Source organism: Leucopleurus acutus (genome assembly GCF_964270905.1).
Source record: "Leucopleurus acutus genome assembly, chromosome: 15".
Lineage (NCBI taxonomy): Eukaryota > Metazoa > Chordata > Mammalia > Artiodactyla > Delphinidae > Leucopleurus > Leucopleurus acutus.
Window position 1 is genome coordinate 30,840,962 of NC_139157.1, and position 24,091 is coordinate 30,865,052.

Here is a 24,091-nt window from a genome sequence, read left to right on the forward strand (position 1 = left end):
ACTGTCAATAATACATCATTTAATGTACAGCCATCTGTCTCAAAAAACTCATATAAACTGTGTCTTGACTTTTAACAGGCAGAAGAGTTCTCATAGCTTTCTGAGATGCTCTTCCCAGGTTATAATCCTCAAATTTGGCTCCAATAAAATTTTCCATTCTTTCTTAGATTGACTGATTAATTTTCTTTGACGGTTACAACCACTGAGAGGAAAGAAATCTCACAGTATAGAGTTGCACTCCTGGCGAAAGAGCACATTCAACATCACTCAACATATATCTCATCAAAGTTATAGCTTTTGGAGATAAGCTCAAAGGATACAGTCTTAGCAAATTTAACAGAAGATCACAGGCTGGGAAAAGTATAGATGATGCAGCTTCTTGGGACTTCTCATTTTCCTTGTATGGTTTGTGGTAATGTGTTCTCTTTAGGAGACAATCCTGCCAGGTCCCTCCCTGGAAGCCCCAAGTAGAAGCCAACAATCCTCTTACACCTATAACCACATCACCTTAAAATCATTTTATTTCCTTTTATGGTTGCAGGTTGCCTTTAGCAAGCCATGTATTTAGACCTAGCATGGGGTGGGGGGGGGGGCAGGGCGGTGGGGGAAGAGAGGGGCTGGGGACAATCTCTTAGTAGGTCTCAATGCCATCTAGCAACACTGTGCCCAGGTTATGGAACATGGGCAGTTGGGTGCAACTACCTAAGAATGTCTAGCCTTGAGGGCATGTGCTATTTATAATCTCCAAAGTCTAGGAGGCTATGATCCCACGATCGATCCCTTAGCGGGATAGAGACGAGGTTTCAAAAGGACATGTGCATTGGGCTAGAACTTAAGAGGTTGATAAGTAAGTACCAGGGGTGCAGGCATCCCATCTGTCCTATTCCCCAATTTATCTCTAATGCCTAATTCCTTGACACAGAGTAAGCACAGCTTTGAAATTTATTGTCAATCTTGATCTAATTGAATCTAATCTAGTTGCAGTGTCTTAAAGTGTGCTATTAAGTTAAAAAGTGGCGTTATCTTAAAAACAAACAAGTCCACAAATAAAAGCCCCATAGATCTACCAGCCTGTTTCTGTTTTGACCTTAATAAAAGTGAGTAACTCTTCAAAAGAGTGAAATTGTGTCAAGGTATAGAATAGTTTATGATTGAGAATTTTGAGATTTTTTAAATTGTGAAAATTTGAGCAATGAGATCTACTCATTGGACTGAGAAAATTTTGTTCTCTTTTATTTAAAATTGTTTCAAGTTTTTATTAGCTTATAAACGTTCAGTTCTGAGACCTGTTTGGCTTCCTTTATTTAAACCCAGCGCAACGCCATCTAAGTGTAGGCATAAATGATTTTTGATAGTGAAAAATACCTGGACATCATGGGACAAAATTATCAAGAGATGTAAAAATCTCATTTCCTGGACGTTTATTGAATTGTTTTGTATCTCTATTCTGTGAAAGCCAAAGTCGATTCTGAGTTCTGAATTTCTGATATATAATGAAATTGGATATGAGTTTTTAAAGTAATGTGTTAGATATCTTTATTAAAATCCTCAAATAGTCCCTTGAATTGAGGATTTGAGTGAAAGTATGAAGTTAAATTTAAAACAACCACGTTGGGGTAGGATTACATTGCTTCCTTTTGCCATCCCATGGGTATAATACCTATTCCAGAGATTCTTTCATTTCTAGTACACTAAAACGTATTTCATACCTCTACGGTTTCTGGTACAGATATGATTTCTAGCAAATATCTTTTCTTTCACTCATTATTTATCTATCACAGAAAGGATAAATGCAAAAATTTTATGTTGAAAAAAAATCTATGGAAGTTACAAGTTGGAGACTTTCCTCCTGGTTTCAGACCATTTGAAATACTGGAAAGATATTTATATATGCCTGTCACTCGCTGTTACCTAGAAGTACGACTAAATGTAATTAAAATAACACAAACAAGGATATAGGTCACAAATCAGAAATGGTTAACTCTGTGAACCTGAAATGAACTTCAGATCTTTTTTCCTCCTCCTGACAACACAGCTGGAGTTATTTGTCTACAACCCTTGTACTGAGCACCAATCCCTGGAGAAACACCACCACCCGCCCTTCCTGACCCCACCCTCCAAACACACACCCACGTCCAGGCAGGAAAGCAGCCAAGATTCTGTATATACAACTTTTATTTGTAAATTCACATTTCTTAGCTTAGAGACACTTATTCTATAGAAGTTTTTGGTTTTTGGTTTTTTTTCCCTACCTTACAATATTTAGACTGGCCAAAAAATCAGGGAAAATGCCCTTGGACTACAGCCATGATAAAATTTAACTTGGTGCTTATGAAAGCACCCACACACCAAATTCCTGTGACAGGCTTCAGCGTGAAGTATAATCACATTTAGTTTCGAAGTTCAAACAACAGTTTCAATTACAGATAAACACGTACCCACAGATCCGGGCTGGACAGTTATTGCAGCTAGTGGCAGAAAACAGTCAAGGGGGGGTGGCCGTAGCCTATCCTGGAGGACTCAGTGGTTCAGCTCTATCCCGGTGGGTCTTATCTCCTTAAACAGGACCAACCAGGCCAACTGGCCTAACCATGCTTTGCATACATCCTTACCCTGCTAGAACCTGAACATTCGCCTTCTTCCCCCTAAGGTTTGCCCTCTTTTCTCTGATTCTTGGAAATATCTTTAGGTTTCGCCTGATTTTTTGCTCTGCCATGAATAAACTAACCAGCTAGAAAATTATGCATGAGAGTTACTTACCTCATTTAAGAAGTACTGACTGGAGGCATGGCAGCAAAATTAGGGATAAATAAAGGTTTTGCTGTGCATTTGAAAAGGAAAGAATAGCCTTTATTGAAAACAGTAGGATACATACATTTCCATATATGATCATGTGAATTTACCATTCAAACTGGGGACTAGTCACATGTCTTAAGTAGATGAAAGAGTGCAAGAAAGGGTCTCTTTCAAGACAAGAGGGAAAAAAAAGCATATTGTATAAGAGCAACTGAAAGCTAAGCAGGAACAGATGTGGATGCCTTTTCCTTTAAAGAATCAGCACAGAATTTATAGTCTGACATTTCCTTTAAGAACGGGAGATTAACAAAGTAAGAAAAATGAAATAGTTGTATATTGTAAGTTGGTCACAGTGACACTTCTAGAAAGTATCGGAAGTAGCAGTCAAGAGAAAAATGCCCCAAATGTATCCACCCAAGGGAGGCTAGAATGCCGTTTTTTCACCTATTCACCTGCAGAGCTCCAATTCATCTTTCACGTCCTAGCCCAATCATTACCACCTCTGGGAAGCCACTGCTGATACTGCCAAGCAGCACCCAGTGCCTGCTCTGTACTCCCTGGCACCCTGCCCATGGCTCCATTGTAACATTCACCATCTTTTAGGGATCACTTACACTTCTGCTGCCTCCTCTCTCTCACCAAGACTAGAAGGATTGTAACTCGCTTTTCTCTGTATTCTTGCTGTCTGGCAAAGGAGAAAGGCGTCTATCCACTTGATTAAGATCTGCTAAGATGCTCTACGTAGAGGCAACTGTGTCTGCATGTGTTTTGAAAAATATATAAAAATCAATGAGACACTTCTATAAAGAAGTAGATATCCTTCTGCTAAGTGCAGATAAAACTCTTCGTTATTATATATAAAACAAACATAGGAAGATTCTGAAAGGTGGAGAGGAGAAGGCAGACAGGCTAGGGATCTCGGGACCCAAGGAACAACACTGTAATGAGTTCTGCTGGGTTTTCTTTTAGTTCATATATGCCAGACTTGTTGCTGAAGAAGTCAGCAACCTGGAAATGTCAACGAGTACAGACAAAAAGAAGTCCCAAGAAAGGCCTGCTACCTCACCAGCCAAAGGACCAGAAGAGGAATGGCCTAGCAAGGGAGAAAACAATAACTGCTCCACTCCAACTACACACCACATAAAAGACCATGATCCCACCCATGCCAGCAAAGACAGTGGTTTGCCAGGTTGTGAAAAGGTGCCCCAAGTCCTCTGCCAGGATAGCATCAGAGAAGACTGAGTAGGAAACTGGTAATTTCATTCCAACTTAGTGATAATAAAGTTTTCCCTGCCACCCCTGTCCACAACATCAGTGGAGACCACATGGGGGCAGTAACAAGGTGCCCTGCACATCTCAGCCAGGGAAGCATCAATGGAGACCCAGTGGGAAGCTGAATTCTCACCCTGCCTAGTAACAAGGGTCCCCTCTTACCCCATGTCAATAGAGGCTGAGTAAGGAACCTGGCAATAATGAAACAGTGCCTCCAATTCCCCTGCTAGGGTGATGACAGAGAAAGTCAGCTAAAACAGAAGGTTTAAATAAGATCCCTAGTTTCATACATAATCCCTAAAATATCCAGGTTTCAGCTGAAAATCATTCACTACAACAAGAACCAGAAAAATCTTTTTGAATGAAAAAAGACAATAGATGCGAACACAAAGATGACACACGTAGAAATTATCTGACAAGGATTTTACAACAGCCATCATAAAAATCTTCAGGAAGCAATTATGAACATGTTTGAAACAAATGCAAAAATGGAAAGTCTCAGCAAAGAGATAAAATTTCTCAGCAAAGAAATAAAAGCTACAAAGAAGAATCAAATGGAAATTTTAGAAATAAAAAAACACAATAGCTGAAATATAAAAATCAGTGGGTGGGCTCAACAGCAGAATGGATTAGACAGAGGAGAGAATCCGTGAACTTGTAGACAGAAAAACAGAAATTACCCAATCTGAACAACAAAGAAAAAAACAGACTGGGGAAAAAAAATGTACAGAACCTCAGGGATCTGTGGGACTAAAACAAAACCAATGAGACTTTCTAAATTAGTAAATAATTTTCAGATGCAAATTGTATTATCTAAATTAGGTCTTTGTGGCCCCTATGCTTTTGAAGAACAAGTATCATATGAAGGACAAATACAGATCTTTGTTGAATTAATATAGCACTTATATCAGACCCAAGTAGCCTAAAAGTGAATGTAGCTTTTGAAAGTCCACAGGTTGGTACTAAAGGGTATAGTCTATGAAGCAGAGAAATCAAGTTCATTTATCATGACTACCGAGAAAATATAAAATGATGGTAACACATTCTCTTCAAATCAATGGAACTTCAAAATGAACAGCTCAGAACAGTATAGCTCTGCTGCTGGTAGCATCGTTTTTTGTGCACAGAGGAAAACATTCCTACTATCTGGATGAAAAATGCCACCTTGCATGAGTTGACAAGCTCTGTGAAACTTCACTAAGACAAGACACACTTTTAACAGTCTAAAACCACCATTTGGGGAGTTATTTTCAACCTATGTTAAATACCAGTGAGAAGGATGGGAATATTTTTCTTCTTTGGTACACATGTTGAGTAAAATTTTATAAAAAAGATGTACTCAATACAGGTCTTCCCTCAAAGTTTAACTTGAAAGAATCATTAAATCTGAAGAAGCCCAGTCACAGTTAAAAAACAACACAGGATTACATACTTTGGCTTTTGAGGGGCTGTACAGAAAAGACAGAAATAGGGCCTCAAATATTGTTGCTTCCATTAACTTTTATGATTAAAATTAAAATAAACTCCAAGTTAAAAAGGATCCAGAATCACTTTTCAATTCTTATGAAGAAACGAATGAAACATGGCCTATTCCAATCCTACTCATTAGTGTAGTGTTTGCCAGCAACATAGAAGTTTATTAATGATAGTAAGATTCAAACATCTGGTGTCCAGAGAATGTTCACAGCTACTTCTGCCCTTAAGAGAAGTAGAAGAGCAGTTTTAGGTATGGTCTGTCTTTATTCCCAAATCTGAACAATTCTTACACATTCAGACACGTGCGTGACTCAATAGGAACACTTTCCTACTGTTATGCGGAGGCCACAAGTTTCCCTGAGATGGTTGTGTATCACAAGAGGATTCCCAGTTCTAACTCTGGTCAACAGTCTCCAAACAATGCAATAGTGTAAATAGAGGATGTATAAAATAGAAGGTTCTTTCAAAAAGATTTACGGCGTGGTTTTGGAATAAAAAACATCAGCCTTCTTGGTCAAAGGTTGGCAAATGTGTTTTCAACTTTAAAATGTCTGAAATTGGCTCTTTTCTTTCTTGATAGAAGCTGAGTCCAGTGATGTGTTCAACATCTGTGATTCGAGCTCTGTGTCGCCTCAACAACTCTTCAACCCATGAGGATTCATGCTTCCCATGCTATGAGCGTGGGAAAGGAAGAAAAGTCACTGGAGAGCAGTCAATTAACCTTCCCTATGAACTTTCCATCTCCCCCATTTTAATCAGCCATGACACCTTGGCTTTTAAATGGCATATACCACGAGAGCTGTTAGGCATAATCCCTGCTCTTGAGTAGCTCGCTATCTAATATGTACCATGCATGCTTGTTTAATAGATGTATCAAATCTGGTAAAGTATATGTGGAACAGATGTTCCTCTATTACTTTGGTGCAAGAAACGTCAACAGTATGGGGTTAAAAAATGTTAGAAAACAGAAGCAACATACCATGTAGAAAGAATATGGAAATTAGCATAAAGAAACTTGGATTCAAGTCCTGTTTCTACCATTATCCTACCAGGTAAACTGAGGCAAGTTATTTAACATCTGAATCCTAATTCTCTTACCTGCACCCTCCTTACTGGGTTACTCTGAAGATCAAATGTAACGATGTGTGCAAATGCACTGTACAAATGCTAGTTCTTATCCGAATCAGTTATCTATGTGGTTGCGATGAAGAAAGGATTAGGGGAAGTGGTAAAACGCACTTTCATTTCTGGTGAGGTAGTGAAGTTTTAGCTAATATGAGATCAAAAAAGAATTAAAGCCTTATGCTCTGGCACGTGGAAGCAGAGATGGTAGCTAAGGCAGGTAATAGGGATGGAAATCATACATCCATGTGTTGGTATACATTTTTCTGAAAATGGCTACTGGAGAAAGTCAGATGAAGAATATATCCACTGGTTGGTGTGCTATGATTATACTTTAAAGGCATACTTCAATAAAGGTTCATGTACCCTTAAGATATTGTTAGTTGGAAATGGCAAATATAGACGTTTCACATACAAAGGAACAGACCAATAATTTCCACTTTCCCATTAGCCTCCAATCATCCACTACCCAAAACTGCTGCTCCACTCGGTCTCCTCCTCTGCAGCAGTCCTCACTCTCTGACTCAATAGACTACTTGGCCAGTAGATATCTGCCATCTGTTCCAATATTTACAGGAATAAATAAAAAGTACACACAAGGGATCTGTTCTCTCAGGCCAATATCCAGCTAATCCTTAGTCACCATTTCTGTAAGTATGTGTGATACACCTTCAAATAATCCTCCTTCTGGATCACGTTCAATATTTAGTGTCTTCTAATTACACTGCCATTATAGAATTTGTTAAACGCTTGTATTTAAGATATCGGTACCATAGCTTTTGGAATGTACAGATGGAAAAGAAACTCAGTGCCTAATTCATGGCACTTAACATCACTGTGGTCAGTGAAATGTAAGCATAAGTCTATTGCTGCCTTTTTTTGCAGGGAAGGGCCCAGAATTCATACATGGATTTAATGGCTAAGCCATACGAAGTCACTAAGTTTTGACATTTTGATCTTACTGTTAGTGCTTTTAAGAGACAAGAATGATCTTCTCTGAAGATATGTCATCTTAGAGGGTCAAATTTAAAACCACCCTATAATTTCGAAGTACATGTATGTACCAGTTATGTTAGATATGACACACACAAACATATTTATGTATCAATGTTTAAGGTAAATTAAAAAAGGTTACTTACAGCACAGCTCTCACTGTTATCAGTCCTGTGAGGCAAAATGAAAGCCAAGGTATCTAGATTTTCACACTGTGAGGGAGTCTGAGATGTATCTTTACAACTTGTGAGCACAATGAAGAAGTGAGTTGGAATCAGAATTTCTTGATTACGGATGATTCTGCTGTTTCTGTAAAATATGGTAATATTCACTTTAAGAAAGAAATAACTATCTTCCTCTTATTGAATATTTCACTCAAGTATATTGTTAATACAATACATCCCAAAATAAAATTCAGTCAAATAATTAAACATACTGTAAGAAGCTAGTTATCATAATACCTCAACGTCTTCTGCCAGATGGAGAAAGAATAAGAATTAGAAGACAGCTAAACACAATCCAAATAATGTGATTTTCTATAGAAATTTATTAAACTTTGGATTTTTGGGGGGGTAATTCTACATTAACAAACTGAAATTGAGACACTAAAGAGAAAAATATCAATTTTGAATTTGTACAACCAAGACTCTAAAGCATTACTGATAGTCTTTTATATTCTAGGCAGTTATGAACAGAGAGTGAAAGAGAACTGGTCTGGGACTTTTTTATTCTAGATCCTTCAGAGAACCTATGAACTCTCCTATGTTTTACCTGGATCTTCTTTCCTATCCCACAACTTTTTGTTTTTTAATTGAAGCATATTCTCAAAGGTGTCCCAAGTGACACTTTTACCTCATTTTAATTCTGCCATTTCCTTTGGTCTCAAAACTAGATTTGTTTGAAATTTTTAAAAAAGACAACCTAGATTTGTTTGGGTGGTATTTTAGCATCTTTCAAAATTTAAGGTAGTGGTATCATTGTTTTTAAACGTAATCGTATATGGAACCATGATACATAAAATAGATGGAAACAGCGCGCTGGTTGAAGCTGTGAATGGGAAAGGTGTAAGTTCTCTTCTTTACCCGTTCTCCTGCTGTCATCTCTGAGGCATTTACACGGGACCTTTATGCCTCAAGGGATATAGTAAAAACAACAAAAAGAAAAATGTAATTTTACAAACTAAAGTGGTCACAGGTGTATGTGTGTAAACAGTAATCTCTAAATCTGCCTGAGTGAGTGGTTCTCAGAAAGGGGCTGAATCTCAGTGGATGTTTCACTCTCTTTTTCTTACAGTCTGAATAGCAACAAAATTGCTCCCCAAAATATTGTTAATTATTGTTTTAATAAAGATACTAGTCTCTAAAATGTTCTTCCCCTCTCCTTTATAAAAACAGCACCACTGATGGCTTCTCAAGAAGGTCACTGTATCATCCCCTCCCGGCAGAGTTGGGTAAAAGCTGTGACATTAGACCAGGGGCAACCCTGGGGCACTACCGCTTTATAAGCCTTCTGCTTCCTTGACTCGGGGTGCCTCCAGCCACACTATATCATTCTTCATCTTCTAATTGGCAGTATGCAAGTTGAGACAGTATCTTAACAACAGCCCCACAGAGAGATTTTCAACACTGATGTTATCTTCTTAACAAAGGCAGAGTTCAGTATTTAATAGGAACTACAGAATTATTCATCTGAGCTGAGTGGGCGATAAACACTACTTTCATCTAAAAAATATTTAACACTGAGCAAAACATCAAAATTAATCAGATATTTCAAGGGGCTTCCAGCGTAATCAGAAATGTCATGTACATAAATATGAACAGTATCAGATAGAAAAGGTTCTGCTGACTCAGCTGGATGGTAATCTCACTTGAGAGCTGTTTTTAAGAGGAAATGAAATACGTTCTTACTGTTTCAGAGTCTCCAGGGAATCATAATGTCCGTCATAATCAAAATCAAAGACGGGACCACTGACAACATTGAGACCATTTCTTTCTTCAGCATACCTTTGCAGTAGGGTGCCATGAAAGTAGTGCCATGTAACTGAAACAAGGAGGAGGACAGTATAGTTTCAAAAGAACAAGGCGCCATGTTGTCATGTGAAATAAATCAACACCATGATTCCAAATTAGCGTCTGTCATAATTAGGGATAAAGTCAAGTTTGGCCAAAAAATACACTGTTCAGCTTTGGCCCTTGGAAGGACTAACCAGCAAATGCTGAATTCAACTCTATTTCAGCCATCCTTAAACATGGGCATTATCATGAAGCTGTGATCACACATCATCATTAAGCATAAAAAAAAAATCATGAACACAAGGCAGGTTATTCAAATTTATTGTTAATATCTGAATTTTTCTGAAATATTCAAAAGCATTCTAGATGTAAATTAGAGTAAAAATTTCCTTGTATGCTCTATATTTTGAAATTCTATATGTCACAAAGTATAAATGTGTACTTATTCTTATAAGAGTCAAGTATTGCAATAATTAATAATGATGTAAAATCTATTCATTTTAAAATAAAAAACAATTATCAAGAACTTTCAAATAGTTAAATAGTACAATAGACTGAAATTTAATATATGCTAGTAGACCGTATTAGCTACATAACTTAGGAAGAACATTACATACTTTTTCCACCAGAAATGCTTGTAAACATTTAAGTACAAAGCATAATAATAACTATAGGAATATACCATAATTCTAATACTTGTAGAATTTTTTATGTACTGGTATTCTCAAAGTTAAACAAACCTATAAGAACATATCTGATGTTTAGTCATTTAATTTAGAGCATCAGTCTTAGTACATATAAATCATACCTATAATTTAGGGAAATTCATTGAAATTATGAGATATAAGATTAAAATTTTTTACCTTGAAAACTCTGGTACATGGGCACTATATTAGTAGTAAGCAATGCTTCAGAATATACTTGACTTGAACCTTTATTTAATTCTACAAAGAAAATAACAAGGTCAACTATTTCATTCTTCACAAATAACACCAGGAATTATACTTTCTCATGGGAGGCATTTAAAAACATCAGCTGAGTATCATCTTAAACTTGTAAAACTTTCCCAGGTACTGGGTCAAGGGGAAATGCAATGTGTTTGGTCAAGTTCCTTAAAAACAACAAAATATTTGGATCTTTTCTTCTTCAAGATGAATTTATCAATGAAACAGAATCTTTAACATGAAGCTCCCAAATTAAACATATTCAAACTTTACCTCATTTGCCTTATTTCGACTAAAGTATATAGTGTTAACAATCTTCTTTCCTCAAACTCTCTCAGAGTGAAAAGAAAAAAAGAGAATATCTGGCTTCAGAACAACACCTACTAACTAGAAAAAACATCACAGGATGTCTGCCCCAAAATGCCGTACAAGGCTTCTTTGTATGGACTTCTGGCTTAGACCTGTCTATTTTTATAATGCAATAGCCAAGTTCTGACTTCAGAAGCTCGCTCTGGGGACTCGATTGGATATTGAGTGTATTTGAGCACCTGGAGGCTTCTGAGTTTTGCCTTTTTAGGACAGATTCAAATTGTCTTCTCATTCACATACAAGTCTGCCACTTGAAAACACAGAACACTTAACTTCCAAAAAAGCCATTCCCTGGGGGCCTTGTATCAGTGAAAGAACAAGCACACTTAGGCTCTCCCTTTACCTAATTCTTTGACAAGTCACATTCTTCTTTTCAAACAACAAAATGATATCTCCTTCCTAAGAACCCTGATGCATCCTTCTGACCTGAGTTTTCCCAAATTCTGTTGAAAAGAAATGCAGAAAAGTGAAGAATGTTCTACCTACAGTGCCTGCACTAAATCCATCACCCTCCAAACAAAAGTAAAAAGGTTTCCAAAACTCAAGTTTTAGACACTTGACAATTTTCCCTAATAGTTCTATCTCCCATTCACAGTTTTCACCAATAAATAAACAAGATGTACACTGCCCCATAAGAAAGAAAAGGAAATGCAAGAGAGAGAGAAGATAAGGGAAAGGGAAGGCCAAAGAGGAAGAGACTTACGTGGTGGGGAAAGGAACCCATAACTCAGTTTAGTGTTATTTTTATAAAACGAACATTTATGGACAGGTCTAAGAGGAATTCGGAGATCCTGGTAAAGACAATTGGAAAAGTCTTCTGTAGAGAAACTATCCTGAAGAACAAAATGAAAAGGACCATCAGGGATCAGGCATATGGAAGAAAAAGAGAGAGTTTTATAAATAGTTAAAGGTGAACCACAACATAAAATCATGGAGTTCTGGCTGTCGGTTCATGTCCTTCACCATTTTCCATTTTTCTGCGAGAGTATTCATCTTGCTTCTAACCGAAGTGTAAGAACTCTTTAAAATATTAGGGTATTAATCATATATGTGCAAATATTTTCCTACTATGTTGTGCTAATTTTGTTTATAATGTTTTTGTCTACTCAGTTTCAAACTTTTGTGTAGTGAATTGCTGATTTTTAGAGATCAGACTCTTTCATATCCAACACAGCCACAACAACAAAAGTAGTGGGGCTTAGGGGGTGGAGAAAGGCCACTGAACAGCAATTCGATATGAAAATCTCAGGAGTAGTGATGACTCTGAATTTTTGCAGCTTTCATTATATAAGAAGACTGAAAATTCAGAGTCCAAGAACACCATAATTAAGGTATTAAACAACAATAAATAGGATGGGGACCTACAAAACACTGGGTAAACTGCTATATACTACAAAGTCAAGTAAAATGTGTTTAAAGTGTTTGAAGATGCTCTTTAAAAATTAAAAATCAAATTAAGGTAAAAACATGTTAATATGTGAAATGTCTGTGTGTATTCAATATACCGAAATTACATATATATACACGTCTCCCTATCTTTTTATTTAGCAGTCTTAGTGAGTAGTAACAAAAGCTCTGTTTTTAAAATCTAACTGCTACAGTCAACTAAGCTCTCTCAAATCCCCTTTCCATCCCTTAAGGGCATCCTATAGCTTGCCAGACATTTTCAGTTTTTGAAAATCTGGTCAGCCTAGTTTAAAACTTCACTTCCGGATAAGATCTAAATCTCATCTCCTCCCCCCATTCTCTTTCTCAAGGCCTATTTCCTTCATCATTTATCTTTCTACCACTGCACCCAAGGGATGACAGTGAGGGGGAATGGTGGTCTTATTCTGGGATATTTTCCCCTACTTCTTTCAAAGCCAAACTCTTCTAGTCTGGGTGGTAGACAGGATCCCTGACCTTTCCCTGGTTTGGTGTGGGTGTCTTCCTATAGGTGGTATACACAGTGAGGTAAGTGAACTTTAATGGCCTTCTCCATCACTGAGGACCCCCTACGATTTGGGCAGCCAAGGGAGATCCTTGTACTTACACAGCTATGTATTTTGAGATAAACTGATTGTAAAACTGAGTTCATTAAATTAGAAATTAGAATCATCAAATATTAAAACTGAGAAAAAACAAAAGCAAGGGAGAAATCTTCACTGCACACCCTCATTTCACAAAAGAAGTTCGCTCTGAGTGTCAAAGTCACGTAGCTAGTTAGCAGCAGAGCTAGAACCAGAATCTAATTTTTCTGACTCTCAGTTCAGTGATCTTCTAATTTGGGAACTGATTACAGAGCCAAGATTGACAGTGAGAAACTATGCTTTCAATGTTTTGCTTAATGATAATACAAAATAACCACACAGAGATAAAGAGGTGACAAATACTTGCATTTCTGTCGACGGTGTAGGCTGTCCAAAGGGGCATCAGGATGTCATGGCTGTAACCACTCACAAACTGGTGCTGGTAAAGCAGACAGACAGTGCTGTTCTTCCAGAGAACTCTGGGTCTTCCATAAGGTAGAGTGCCACGCTTAATGGCCTTCTCTTGGGTCACAGGGGGAAAATGAAACCACCATTCAAATATACTTAGTGTGCCTGATATGATAATACATAATGATACACTGATCTAATTCTTTCCTCTACTTAACCCTATTGAAAAATTATTTGTAACTATAAAATTAAACTAATTACAAAGAGCAGAACTATAAACAATTTACAATAAAAGGAGTTCACTGCAGTTTTTGCCTATGAAGATTCTGAAAGATCAATGTAATACTAAGATATCACAAGACACTACATGAAATTGCTAGGAATTTCAGCAATTAGGACTTAAATTATATTACTAAAATACTTTAACATTGTCTTTATTACTTATTTTCCAGGATACACTACAGAAGGAAAATTTTCTGGATGATGTGTGTACCTGGAAAGCAAAAGTTCAAAACTGAAATGATGAGACTACACTGAATGAAACAACAGTAGTATGTATACCGTTTACTGCCCCTTTTTCCAAGCATCAGATGCTTTTTTAGTTCTTTGTATACATCATTGAATTTAATTCTTATAGAGCCCTAAGAATTAAGGTTATATGCCCATTTTATAGATGAGAAAACAGCAATTTATAGGGAGTAAATGCTTTTTCAATGGACATACGGTTCCTAAGCTCATATTCAAACCCATATCTGCTCAGTTCCAAGGTGTCACTTTTCACCACAAAACTTTGCCACCATGGGGCCATCAGAGATTTCTCTAATCTGAACATTTACAGAGATTTTATATAGAGAAGTTCTATATGAACAGAACTTCATTCATATAAATGAATGCAGAACTTCATTGATTCTGCATATATGAATGCATAATTCACCTTTTTATTCCAGCAAGAAAAAGCTGTGAGCCAAGTAACTTAAGGGTCAGAGACTGTGTCAAAGTGATACTTAATATCCACATTTCATCAGCTGCCTGCATATTCTTAACTTTCATTCAAAAGTTATGAAGAAATAACTTTAGATAAATAAATCAATTTATACTCCCTTATAATTAACTAAGAATTAGGTAAGATAGAAAGCTAATGGGTATTTTAAATGGAAATCTGAGGATCTATTATTATAATAGTGTATAAACCTATAAATATCTTCAAAATCTCAAAACACTCCACTAAGTTCATAAAGAGTGATTCAGCTTCCACTAATTATATTACATGCTGTTTCCACTGTAAACACGCCTTCTTTCCTTATGACTAATAGTCTAGACTATCAAGCAAAGAAATCTCTCCGGTTCATCAGGTGGTCCTCCATTACCACCTTATTTTGTTGGTTATTCCCAAACAATGACCCAAAACTAATTCTGTGGTTCACATTGTTGAGAAAAAGCTTGCTTCCACATCCCAGGCTCAAGACTAAGCATGCCTTACCTTCTGCCATTGTCAGATTCAACTGTGTCTGAAAATCCACAATTGGCAAAATCTAAAAAATTAATGATACAATTTTTAAGGACTGAGAAACATGCTTCCATTTTGTAATAAATGAATTTTACAGTATTCTGCCATAGAACAAAGATAAATTTAAAATCATTTTGTGCAGGTGAAAGTTATTTTTTTTGAAGAAGAGATAAAAGAATAGGGATAACAGTTGCAAAAAGACAAAATTGTTAGCATAGCATAACACAAGTCATCGAAAACAAGAATGTACTTGCTGCTTTATAATTCTTATCTCTACTCTAACAGTCTTTATACAAGTCTAAATTAAACCTAAAACAAAATGGAAAGCATAAGATGAACTACTCAAATGTCTATTTTTATGGACACTATCAATTTTGTTCATAACTTGTCATATATTTTCATCTCCTTACAACTGTATATTATGATAGGAGCAAAAAAGGAAAAGTGTCATAAATCCATTTCATGCCAAAAACTGATATTTTCCCTCTAAATTTAAAATAGGTTGGGATGTATTTTAGAAAAGGAATATTGTGATTGGTTCATAAAAGACCTCACTGCTAGGATATCAGCACGGATTCTGGGATTCAGGACATTTCAGGACTCGGCTAGACCTCTCCCAGCCTGCAGCCGATTCAAGTCTCGACACGGGGATAAAAATAGAGCGAGAGTGCAAACACCCGGAGCAGGAAAAATAAACAATAAGAAGGTCGGCACGTGTCACTGGAATTGAAAATAAATATATGTTTACTCCCACTCATACATTTTAATTTAATCATTACGTATTCCTACAACATATGCTATGCAGAGGGTGTTAAAAAATCATACCCACTGGGCTAAACTTCTTGGGACTACTTACCGAGGGATCACACGAGCAATCAAGGCTCTCCCTGGGGGCTCTTGTGAAGGGGCACTGGACCAAGGAGCGGAATTCTTTGGGATGCTTTGGGGTATAAACAGGATTCTTTAGAAGGTGGTTAAGGCTTCCATGAGTTCCATTATTAGGAGCTGGTGTCAAATTCAGTAAATCTGCATAATTTCAAGAATGGTAAATAAAGATTTACTTAGAAATTTCAAAACGAAATAAATAGTAGACTTGCACTATGAATTTTATCTTTTAAAGCCAAATCTATTTAAGAGTCCTTAACTCTTTACCTAAAATAAAACTATAACTCTCTCTCTCCCTTAGGTTGTAGAGTATTTATGACCATGCTATTCTCAATGGAAATACTGATACACATGCTGTACTTCTCTATAAAAATTTCTAAATTTTAATGTATACAATAAATATGGTTATCTCCTGTTGAATGCTTATTATATGCCGATCAGTATGCTAATATATTTTTCTTACTTAATCCTCAAAACAATTTAATAAGTGATTGTCAACACCTGGTAGATGAGTACAGGCAGACCTCATTTCACTGTACTTCATTTTACTGCACTTCAGAGACACTGCATTTTTTACAAATTGGTTTGTGGCAACCCCACGTTGCCAGATGATGGTCAGCATGTTTTAAAAATAAAGTACTTTTTAATTAAGGTACGTACATTGTTTCTTTAGACAGAAGCTATTGCACACTTAATAGACTACAGTATAATATAAATGTAACTTTTATAAGCACTGGGAAGCCAAAAAAATCATGTGACTTGCTTTATTACAGTATTCACTTTATTGCAGTGGTGTAGAACTGAACCTGCGATTTCTCTAAGGTGTGCCTGTAACCAGAGTGCTTAGCTCAAGATTTCAAGCTACTAATGTAGTAGACCTAGGATTCAAAACCAGCTCTGTCCAAGTCTAAGACTAACGCTCTTGAAAATAATGATGGCAAACACTTATACACTAAAGCGCTTATTATATGCCAGGCACTGTTTAAGTGCTTTAGGATATACTAACTCATTTAAGTATACAGGCTCTCACTAAAATAATTATACTTAGAACATATTTAAGGTTTTACAAATGCCCAGTATTGTTATCAGAAAAAGGAAGTAATATTTAAAATGCAATACTCAACCATAAAAGTACTAATTTGGAAGGTACAGAGTCAACTAAGAACATATTCAATATGTCCTCCTCCATTTCTATAACCTTGACATTGCCATCCATTCAACTATTATTGCTACCAGAGGATCCACCTGTTTTTGTCTACCTTTCACAACCCCAAACTCTTTTCTCTGGCTTCCACCCTGATCTGGTTCAACTGTCTTTTAATGAAGTCCAGGGCCTGGCAAAGTACTGGGCGCTTGGGATGTACAGACCTCCCTACTCTGAGTGTTGTACTTTACCACTGTGCAGTCTAGTGGAAGGAACAGGTCAGTCATCAGATGATTATGTTCTGCACATTTTTTCAATGACTCTAGGTCAGGAAGAAGAAAGGTGGAAATAGAAGGGTCTGTCTTGCCGTATCATCACTTCCAGAAAGGTGCCCAACATGTGACCTACTTTTGATAATCCTATTCCAGCTCTGTGTTCAGAAGGGAGAAAAGATGCCTGTTCACACTTACCACACATTAAGTTATAGACTTCAATATTTTCAAAGGAGTCAACTTCAATGCCATGCTTGAATCCAGGTCCGTAGCCAATAAAGAGGGCCTACGTTGGCCAGAAAAGAAACAGTTTATCTACTCATTTCAGTTATGTATGGAGTTGGTCACCAAAGAGGTATTTTATATCTTCCCCATTGTACATATATAAACTGGTTATATTAAGGTAAGTGGAAAAATACTGTGCCCAGTGGACTTTCTAGGATATTATTTTAACCCCTGTTGCACTTTTAATCCAAGGTCATCTAGGTTATTTTTCTTAACTGCATTATAATTCCTAACGTGACAATCAGAACAGAATGATGATGAAATCTTTTTTCAACTGTGAAATGGGATCTAAATCTCATTCTTCCCACCACACACAGTGCCGAGGGATCACAGCACTGTGATAAATCAGAAAATTATTATGAGTATATTTTGAAATTTTTAAAGTGCCAGGTAAATGGAGGGCATTATTATTTTGGGGGCGGCCGCGCTGCGTAGCTTGTGGGATTTTACTTCCCTGACCAGAGATTGAACCCAGGCCCTCAACAGTGAGAGCACGGAGTCCTAACCACTGGACCACCAGGGAATTCCCGGCATTATCTTTATTTAAAACATAACTATGATATCTTTTCACCTATTGAATTACTGGCTTTCATTTACTGTGGAACAACATTCTTAATGAAGCACAAATACATACAAAATAATTACTAGAAATTTAGTATAAGGTATAAGTCACATTCATAAAACATGGATATAAATATTTAACAAAATTCTATTAATTTATTTAATGTCCAAAGTAAAACAGCTACATGAAATTATAAGCTTCATTAATTCTCATTCAAGACATATAATGACAGTCTATGATTTTAAGTCTAAAACTTTATATATCAGTTTTTTCTTCAGATATAAACTATAATTTTTACTGTATAATAGGTTTACTCACTTGCATATTTGAAAATGCATTGTCAGAGCCGTGAAATCCACCTCCACAATATTTCCTTTCTGAAGGATTCCTAATTTTCACATAATATAAATTAACAATGTAAAGTCCATTCATAAAGCAAAACTGACAATCATGACATTATTTCCATTCATAAAGAGTAACTATTCTTTAATATATTTCTTTAATATTTTTGTACATTTTTTAATATTCTTTGATAAAAAATAAGTAACTATTGTTAAGCAAATCAAAAAATAAGTAAGTAAAACCACTTGTCTTTGAAAAGCATTAAGGGACAGCCACCTTTATCTTTCATTTTATAGACGAATCAATTATAAGCAATATGGGATAAAGGAGAAAACCATTAGCATGGTTTTGAACCCTAACCATACTATTTACTCAGCTGTGACTTTGGCAATTTAATTATCTTCTCATGGTTTCAATTTGTCATGCTGGGTTTATAAAAATTAAATGGTTTGTACTAAAGAAGTGCTTAGAACACAGTAGATGCTCACTAATATTAGTTCTCCCATGAAGGTGAGGACCTCCTCTTCTTTCATATTCTTTTTCTAAACACTGAAAGCACAGCTCTCTAATAAAGCAGAGACAGTACAATTCTGTTGACTGAATTCTGGTTCCCTGCTTAGGTTTTGCTGGACCGGGGTATTTATCATCCCTGGCTTCCTGGCAACCATACAGAGTTAATGATCAAGTTTTGAGATATTAACAATACGAACCATCCAAATAATTTGCTGAACACACCAATAAACTGAGGTTTATTAATGGACTAGTATAACAAGAATGAAAAAACAGCTTTGTCTCATGAAGAAGGTAATGGCTCATTATTATAAAGAGTTTTGCCAATTATTTGTTAGACTCTGAAGGTATTATTAGGCACAACTGTAACATGCAGAAGAGATACAATGGCAAGTGGTTACACAAATGTGGAGCATAAGAAATAATCAAGACGGATGTGAGGGGACAGAGCAGTGGTTCTCAGCTGGAGGTGACTCCCCTCCCCAGGGGACTTCAGGCAATGTCTGCAGATATTTTTGGTTGTCACAACTACAGAAAAGGTGTTTTTTCATCTAGTGAGTAGAAGCCAGGGATGTTTTCAAATATCCCACAACAGACAGGACAACTCCCCAACCACAAAGAATTATCTGATCCAAAATGTCAATAGGCCAACGTTGAGAGACCCTGGGACAGAGTGAAGAGAATCATATTTGTAGTTTTCGTATAACGACATCATTGGAAAGGGCCCAATGGTTACCTTGAATTACTACAAGATCAAGCTAAGTTTACCTGGGAGATTGTCAGAACTTACAATGCAAGTTGCCACTGAGGGTCCAAATAGAATGTCAAGGGCTCAATCCTGTCACTTTTGGCAAAGTGCAAACGCTTGGGTAAGAAATGTTTCAGGTAAGGTTTGAAGTGCTGGTTTGGTTCCTGGCACTGAAATTGTAGAAGGCAAAAAAAACCCATTATTTCCATATTTTCTTAAGTGTAAACTTCCCTTGAAATTGCTTCCTAACTCCATATGAATTTTTTCTCACAAACATTTAATCAGTATGCCCAACAAGTCAGATGCAAATAACCTGAGTTCTTACTACCTATATAAAGTACAAGTTGAATATTCCCAACTATTGAATATTCTTATTTTTCTAGAAAAATCATAACTATTACATAAGAGTCCCAGGATGCTTAGATTGAGTCACTCGTTTACCTTTGTGTTATTACTGATGATCATATTTTCAAACACACTTATAACAATTTTAAGAATTTTCTTTAAAATTGTAAGAATTTTCTATCAAGTAAAAACATGTAGTATAGATAAATCAGCACTAGGACAAAAGCTTATTTTAAAAAATAGGCATAAGAAAGACTGGTAGAAAATACATCATAATGCTAACAGTGTTTATGGTAGTACAGCTCTAGGGCTTTCGCTTCTATTGTTTTCAGTTATTTCTTGTACTGTCATATAAATTTAAAAATGTCAATAAATAAATTCTTAAAATTTTAGAAACCTACATTATTGGGGTATGTCCTTAAAGATCTTTAAAAACTACAGAGCATTTAAATGTTGGCCCAGATACTCAAAAAATTAGATTAAATTCTACAATCCCAAGAACAAATACTGAAACTTTCTTCTAAATACATTTTATACAAAACTAGTAATAACAAAGTAATGGGGGAAAAAAGATACTCACAGAAAGGTTTTTGGCAATGCCTTCATAATTAACTGAAGGGGGGCAAAGATAAGAATTAATAGTTGAATGGTATGCTACCATTAGAAATAAAAATAATACAAAAAATATATAATGTCAGACTCAAACCCTATATTTAAATACCAAAGCTGGTTTCAAACAGATCATTTAAATTAGGGGTCCCCAACCCCCAGGCCACGTACCGGTACCGGTCTGTGGCCTGTTAGGAACTGGGCCACATAGCAAGAGGTGAGCAGCAGGCTAGTGAACAAAGCTTCATCTGCCGCTCCCCATCGCTCCCCACTGCTCGCATCACTGCCTGAACTATCCCCCCTCCCCATCCATGGAAAAATTGTCTTCCACGAAACCAGTCCCTGGTGCTGAAAAGGTTGGGGACCACTGATTTCAATTATTATATATTAGCCATTGACAGGAATAAGACAGATCTTTAGGAACCACCCAACCTCCACTACCACCATGCCTGTGAAATTATGTCCTATTGTTAAGTGAAAAGGCAAGTTATAGAACATCAGTTCACCCATCTGTCATTCATATGTGTGTCCATTCATCCATCTGCCTATCCATCCATCCATCTATCTATCTGTCCATGCATCCAAATATCTAGCCATCCTTCCATCCACCCGTCTAGATCCTGTATAATGTCACTTTGTAAAAATAAAAATGAATGTGTTTTACATATACATAGCAAATACCTGGGAAGACACATCCCAAATCTAAGTATTTATCTCTAGAGAGAGGAACTGAGCTGTGAATTAGGGGGATTTAGGGTGGAAAACTGTTACTTTTTACATACTTTGATATTCAAGGATAATTCCAGAATTTCCAAATAAGGACATAGGGGGATTTAGAAGTGAGGGCAGGTAGAAGAGTTCTGAAACTGAATTTTCACAGCAAGCCCACAGTGTACTTACTTAGTGTACTCTGTGATGTAAACAGTAACTGCCCAGCTCCCTACGATTCTTTTAGCTATACTTTACATAAGTTTGAGAAAATTATCCAGATAAAAGAATATGTACTGTATATACATTTTAATGTGTGAATGTAGATACAGAGATATGTAATTTTTACTTGAAATTGGGAAACTTAGGGGCCTAATTGAGATAAGGGTGTGGCTAAGCTTAGCCATTCTATCCTAAACATCTCTGGGGACTGCCATTGCCTGTATAGTTTTATAACAGGTTTTATAACAATCATGTACTACTTTAATAAATTTTTTGAAACACGAATTAAAACTTGTTATTGTACAAGTTAGTGTCTGTGCTTTGGGTTACTATGTTAATATATTTGCATAACTATTTTCCTGCAGGGAAATCTACTTCTTCTCATGAATATTCAACAGTATCTACTGAAACATATAGCACTGCATATACCCAAACCTAATCCAATGCTGACGACTGCCAGAAAAGCTCTTTTCTCTTTCCATTTCGAAGGTAATTGTAACAAAAAGATAAACAAAACTGCCCTTAGTATTTGCGAATTACCAAGGATGGTAATCAAAAAGAGGGGTATAATAGACGTGCAATCAGTTCTGAAATAGGCTTGACTTTCAAAAGAATGAATATTTAAAATTTCTTGGTAGTTCAGTTTGAGTACAACATGGGGTCAAGAGAGAAGGTGAAATTTCTTCTTCTCTATTCAAAAAACACATTCTCATTGTTTTTTGGAATACTTTAAGAAAGTCATTTCTGAGAATAGAAATTAGTTGCTTACAGAATTAATCATCTCTGCCAGCATTCCTCCTCATAATGGAATATTACCCTATAACATCTGTAAATTATTTTAATGAAATGACATTAATTAAAGTTGAATAAATGTAGTTGAACTTTTCTCTTAAGTTTTTATTTTTCTAGTACAAGTAATCTTGAACCCAACACAAGCAAAAGACACAACGATAACATAAAATTGTACCAAGTTCATCAAATAATATTCTTAGCCATGAATAACAGATAAGCGGTTAGACTTGTGCCCTCACATCTAGTTCCATAAAATCCCTTTGGGTGCAGAAGATCAGCCCTGGAGATTTAATCATGAAAAGGAAATTAACTGATCCTCTTTAATTTAGAGACATAATGATTCTGAGGAATGTATTGTGAATATAATCATATTCAAAATTAGCATAGAGACATACTTACATGAATAGTATTTATCTGGTACATCAGAGGGTCTCAATCGAGCTGCAGGTCCATATATAACTTTAACATTTTTAATATCCCCCAGATATTTACTCAGATACACATATTTCTTACAACTGCCTTGTTCCATGCCTAGGAGAAAAAAAATCCCCAAGCACGTTACAACTTTAATAAAAAACATTTAACATGTAGGACAGAATTTCTTTCCCTTCCAGAATTTAAATCAATAAACATGAGGTCAGCACTCATGACAGCTGAACATCTAATAGGTAAGACACAGAATTTCATGTATATCTACCACGTCACTTAAAAAAAAAATTTTCCCTTTCCTTCATCCAAAATTAGTGTTTCTTCTTATTTATATATTGCAGTATCTTTATGTGAGTGATGAGGAATATCACAGTTTTAGACTGAATATGAAAGCGTAGTTACTTTCTCAGAATCACCTAGCATATTAACTATGAGTATAAAACTCTCAACCTCATTCCAGGACTGGGGGCTTCTTTAGGATACAGCTTCTTAGGACTGTTTCTAGAAATAGTTTTCAGTAATTATTTCTGAAGCAAACAATAATAACAACAACAAAAAACAAACAAAAAGAACCTGTTTCCTATTTTCTTGTACATACATTGCTTTTACAGTCCCAAGGCTATACACATACATGTTCTAAAGGTCACAGTAAGTAAAAGTTAACTTAAAATATTGCCAAAATTAATACATACTGCTTTTAAAAGTCAGCTTTATCATGCTAGAGAAAACAGAAGCAGCACATAATAATCTATTCAAATTACACCTAAAATTTTTAGAGTAGATTTACCAAAATTTAATATTAAAAAAATTGTTTTAACTCTCCAAGTTCCTGGTGTAAGCCCACCCCAAATCAGGAGATGAGTGCATTGTGGTTAATAGGCTCTTAGGTTTCTGTGAGTTCTACGTTTCACTTGTGATTTATATTTAATGTAGTATTTTCTAAAGCCTTTCTACAAGAAATTACATTTAAAAGAAAGAATTAACTACAGAAGTCAGAGGAAATAATAAAACAATAATCAATCAAGTAAACTTCTGGGGGCACCATTTAACCTGAAGGAAAAATGATGCAAATTCAGGTTACCGTGATCTGAGATAAGGATGAGGTTCAAACATCTATGCAAGTTCAACTCTTTTAGACCATCCATCAGCATGCCAACCATGTTGTCAACCCTCTGCAAAGCTCTGATGACCTGAGAAAGGGAAACAACCTCATGTCATGCAGTTAAAAGTATTCATGAAATGCTTCTTATAGTTCTATGTACTTAATTTTTTAAAATTAAAATTAAAATTCTAGGAATACAGCCCATTGTTTCCATACAAACTGTATTAT

General features: G+C 36.1%; 1 protein-coding gene across 4 annotated transcripts in view; it reads right to left on the minus strand.

The window, feature by feature from the left end:
• Nucleotides 1-574: 574 nt before the first annotated feature.
• The window catches only part of ENPP1 (ectonucleotide pyrophosphatase/phosphodiesterase 1), a gene marked incomplete at its 5' end in the record, with an annotated part of 70,891 nt that continues 47,374 nt past the window's right edge, over nucleotides 575-24,091 (minus strand). For all 4 annotated transcript variants that reach the window (XM_082855896.1, XM_082855895.1, XM_082855897.1 and 1 more), the window contains 14 exons: nucleotides 575-6,216; nucleotides 7,806-7,968; nucleotides 9,567-9,699; nucleotides 10,535-10,615; nucleotides 11,688-11,817; nucleotides 13,361-13,515; nucleotides 14,882-14,933; nucleotides 15,765-15,934; nucleotides 17,408-17,495; nucleotides 18,375-18,444; nucleotides 19,699-19,826; nucleotides 20,582-20,613; nucleotides 22,732-22,863; nucleotides 23,843-23,951. In XM_082855896.1, the coding sequence (XP_082712022.1) occupies nucleotides 6,046-6,216; nucleotides 7,806-7,968; nucleotides 9,567-9,699; nucleotides 10,535-10,615; nucleotides 11,688-11,817; nucleotides 13,361-13,515; nucleotides 14,882-14,933; nucleotides 15,765-15,934; nucleotides 17,408-17,495; nucleotides 18,375-18,444; nucleotides 19,699-19,826; nucleotides 20,582-20,613; nucleotides 22,732-22,863; nucleotides 23,843-23,951 (1,614 nt within the window). In that variant the 3' untranslated portion in view covers nucleotides 575-6,045. The remainder of the gene's footprint in view (nucleotides 6,217-7,805; nucleotides 7,969-9,566; nucleotides 9,700-10,534; nucleotides 10,616-11,687; nucleotides 11,818-13,360; nucleotides 13,516-14,881; nucleotides 14,934-15,764; nucleotides 15,935-17,407; nucleotides 17,496-18,374; nucleotides 18,445-19,698; nucleotides 19,827-20,581; nucleotides 20,614-22,731; nucleotides 22,864-23,842; nucleotides 23,952-24,091) is intronic.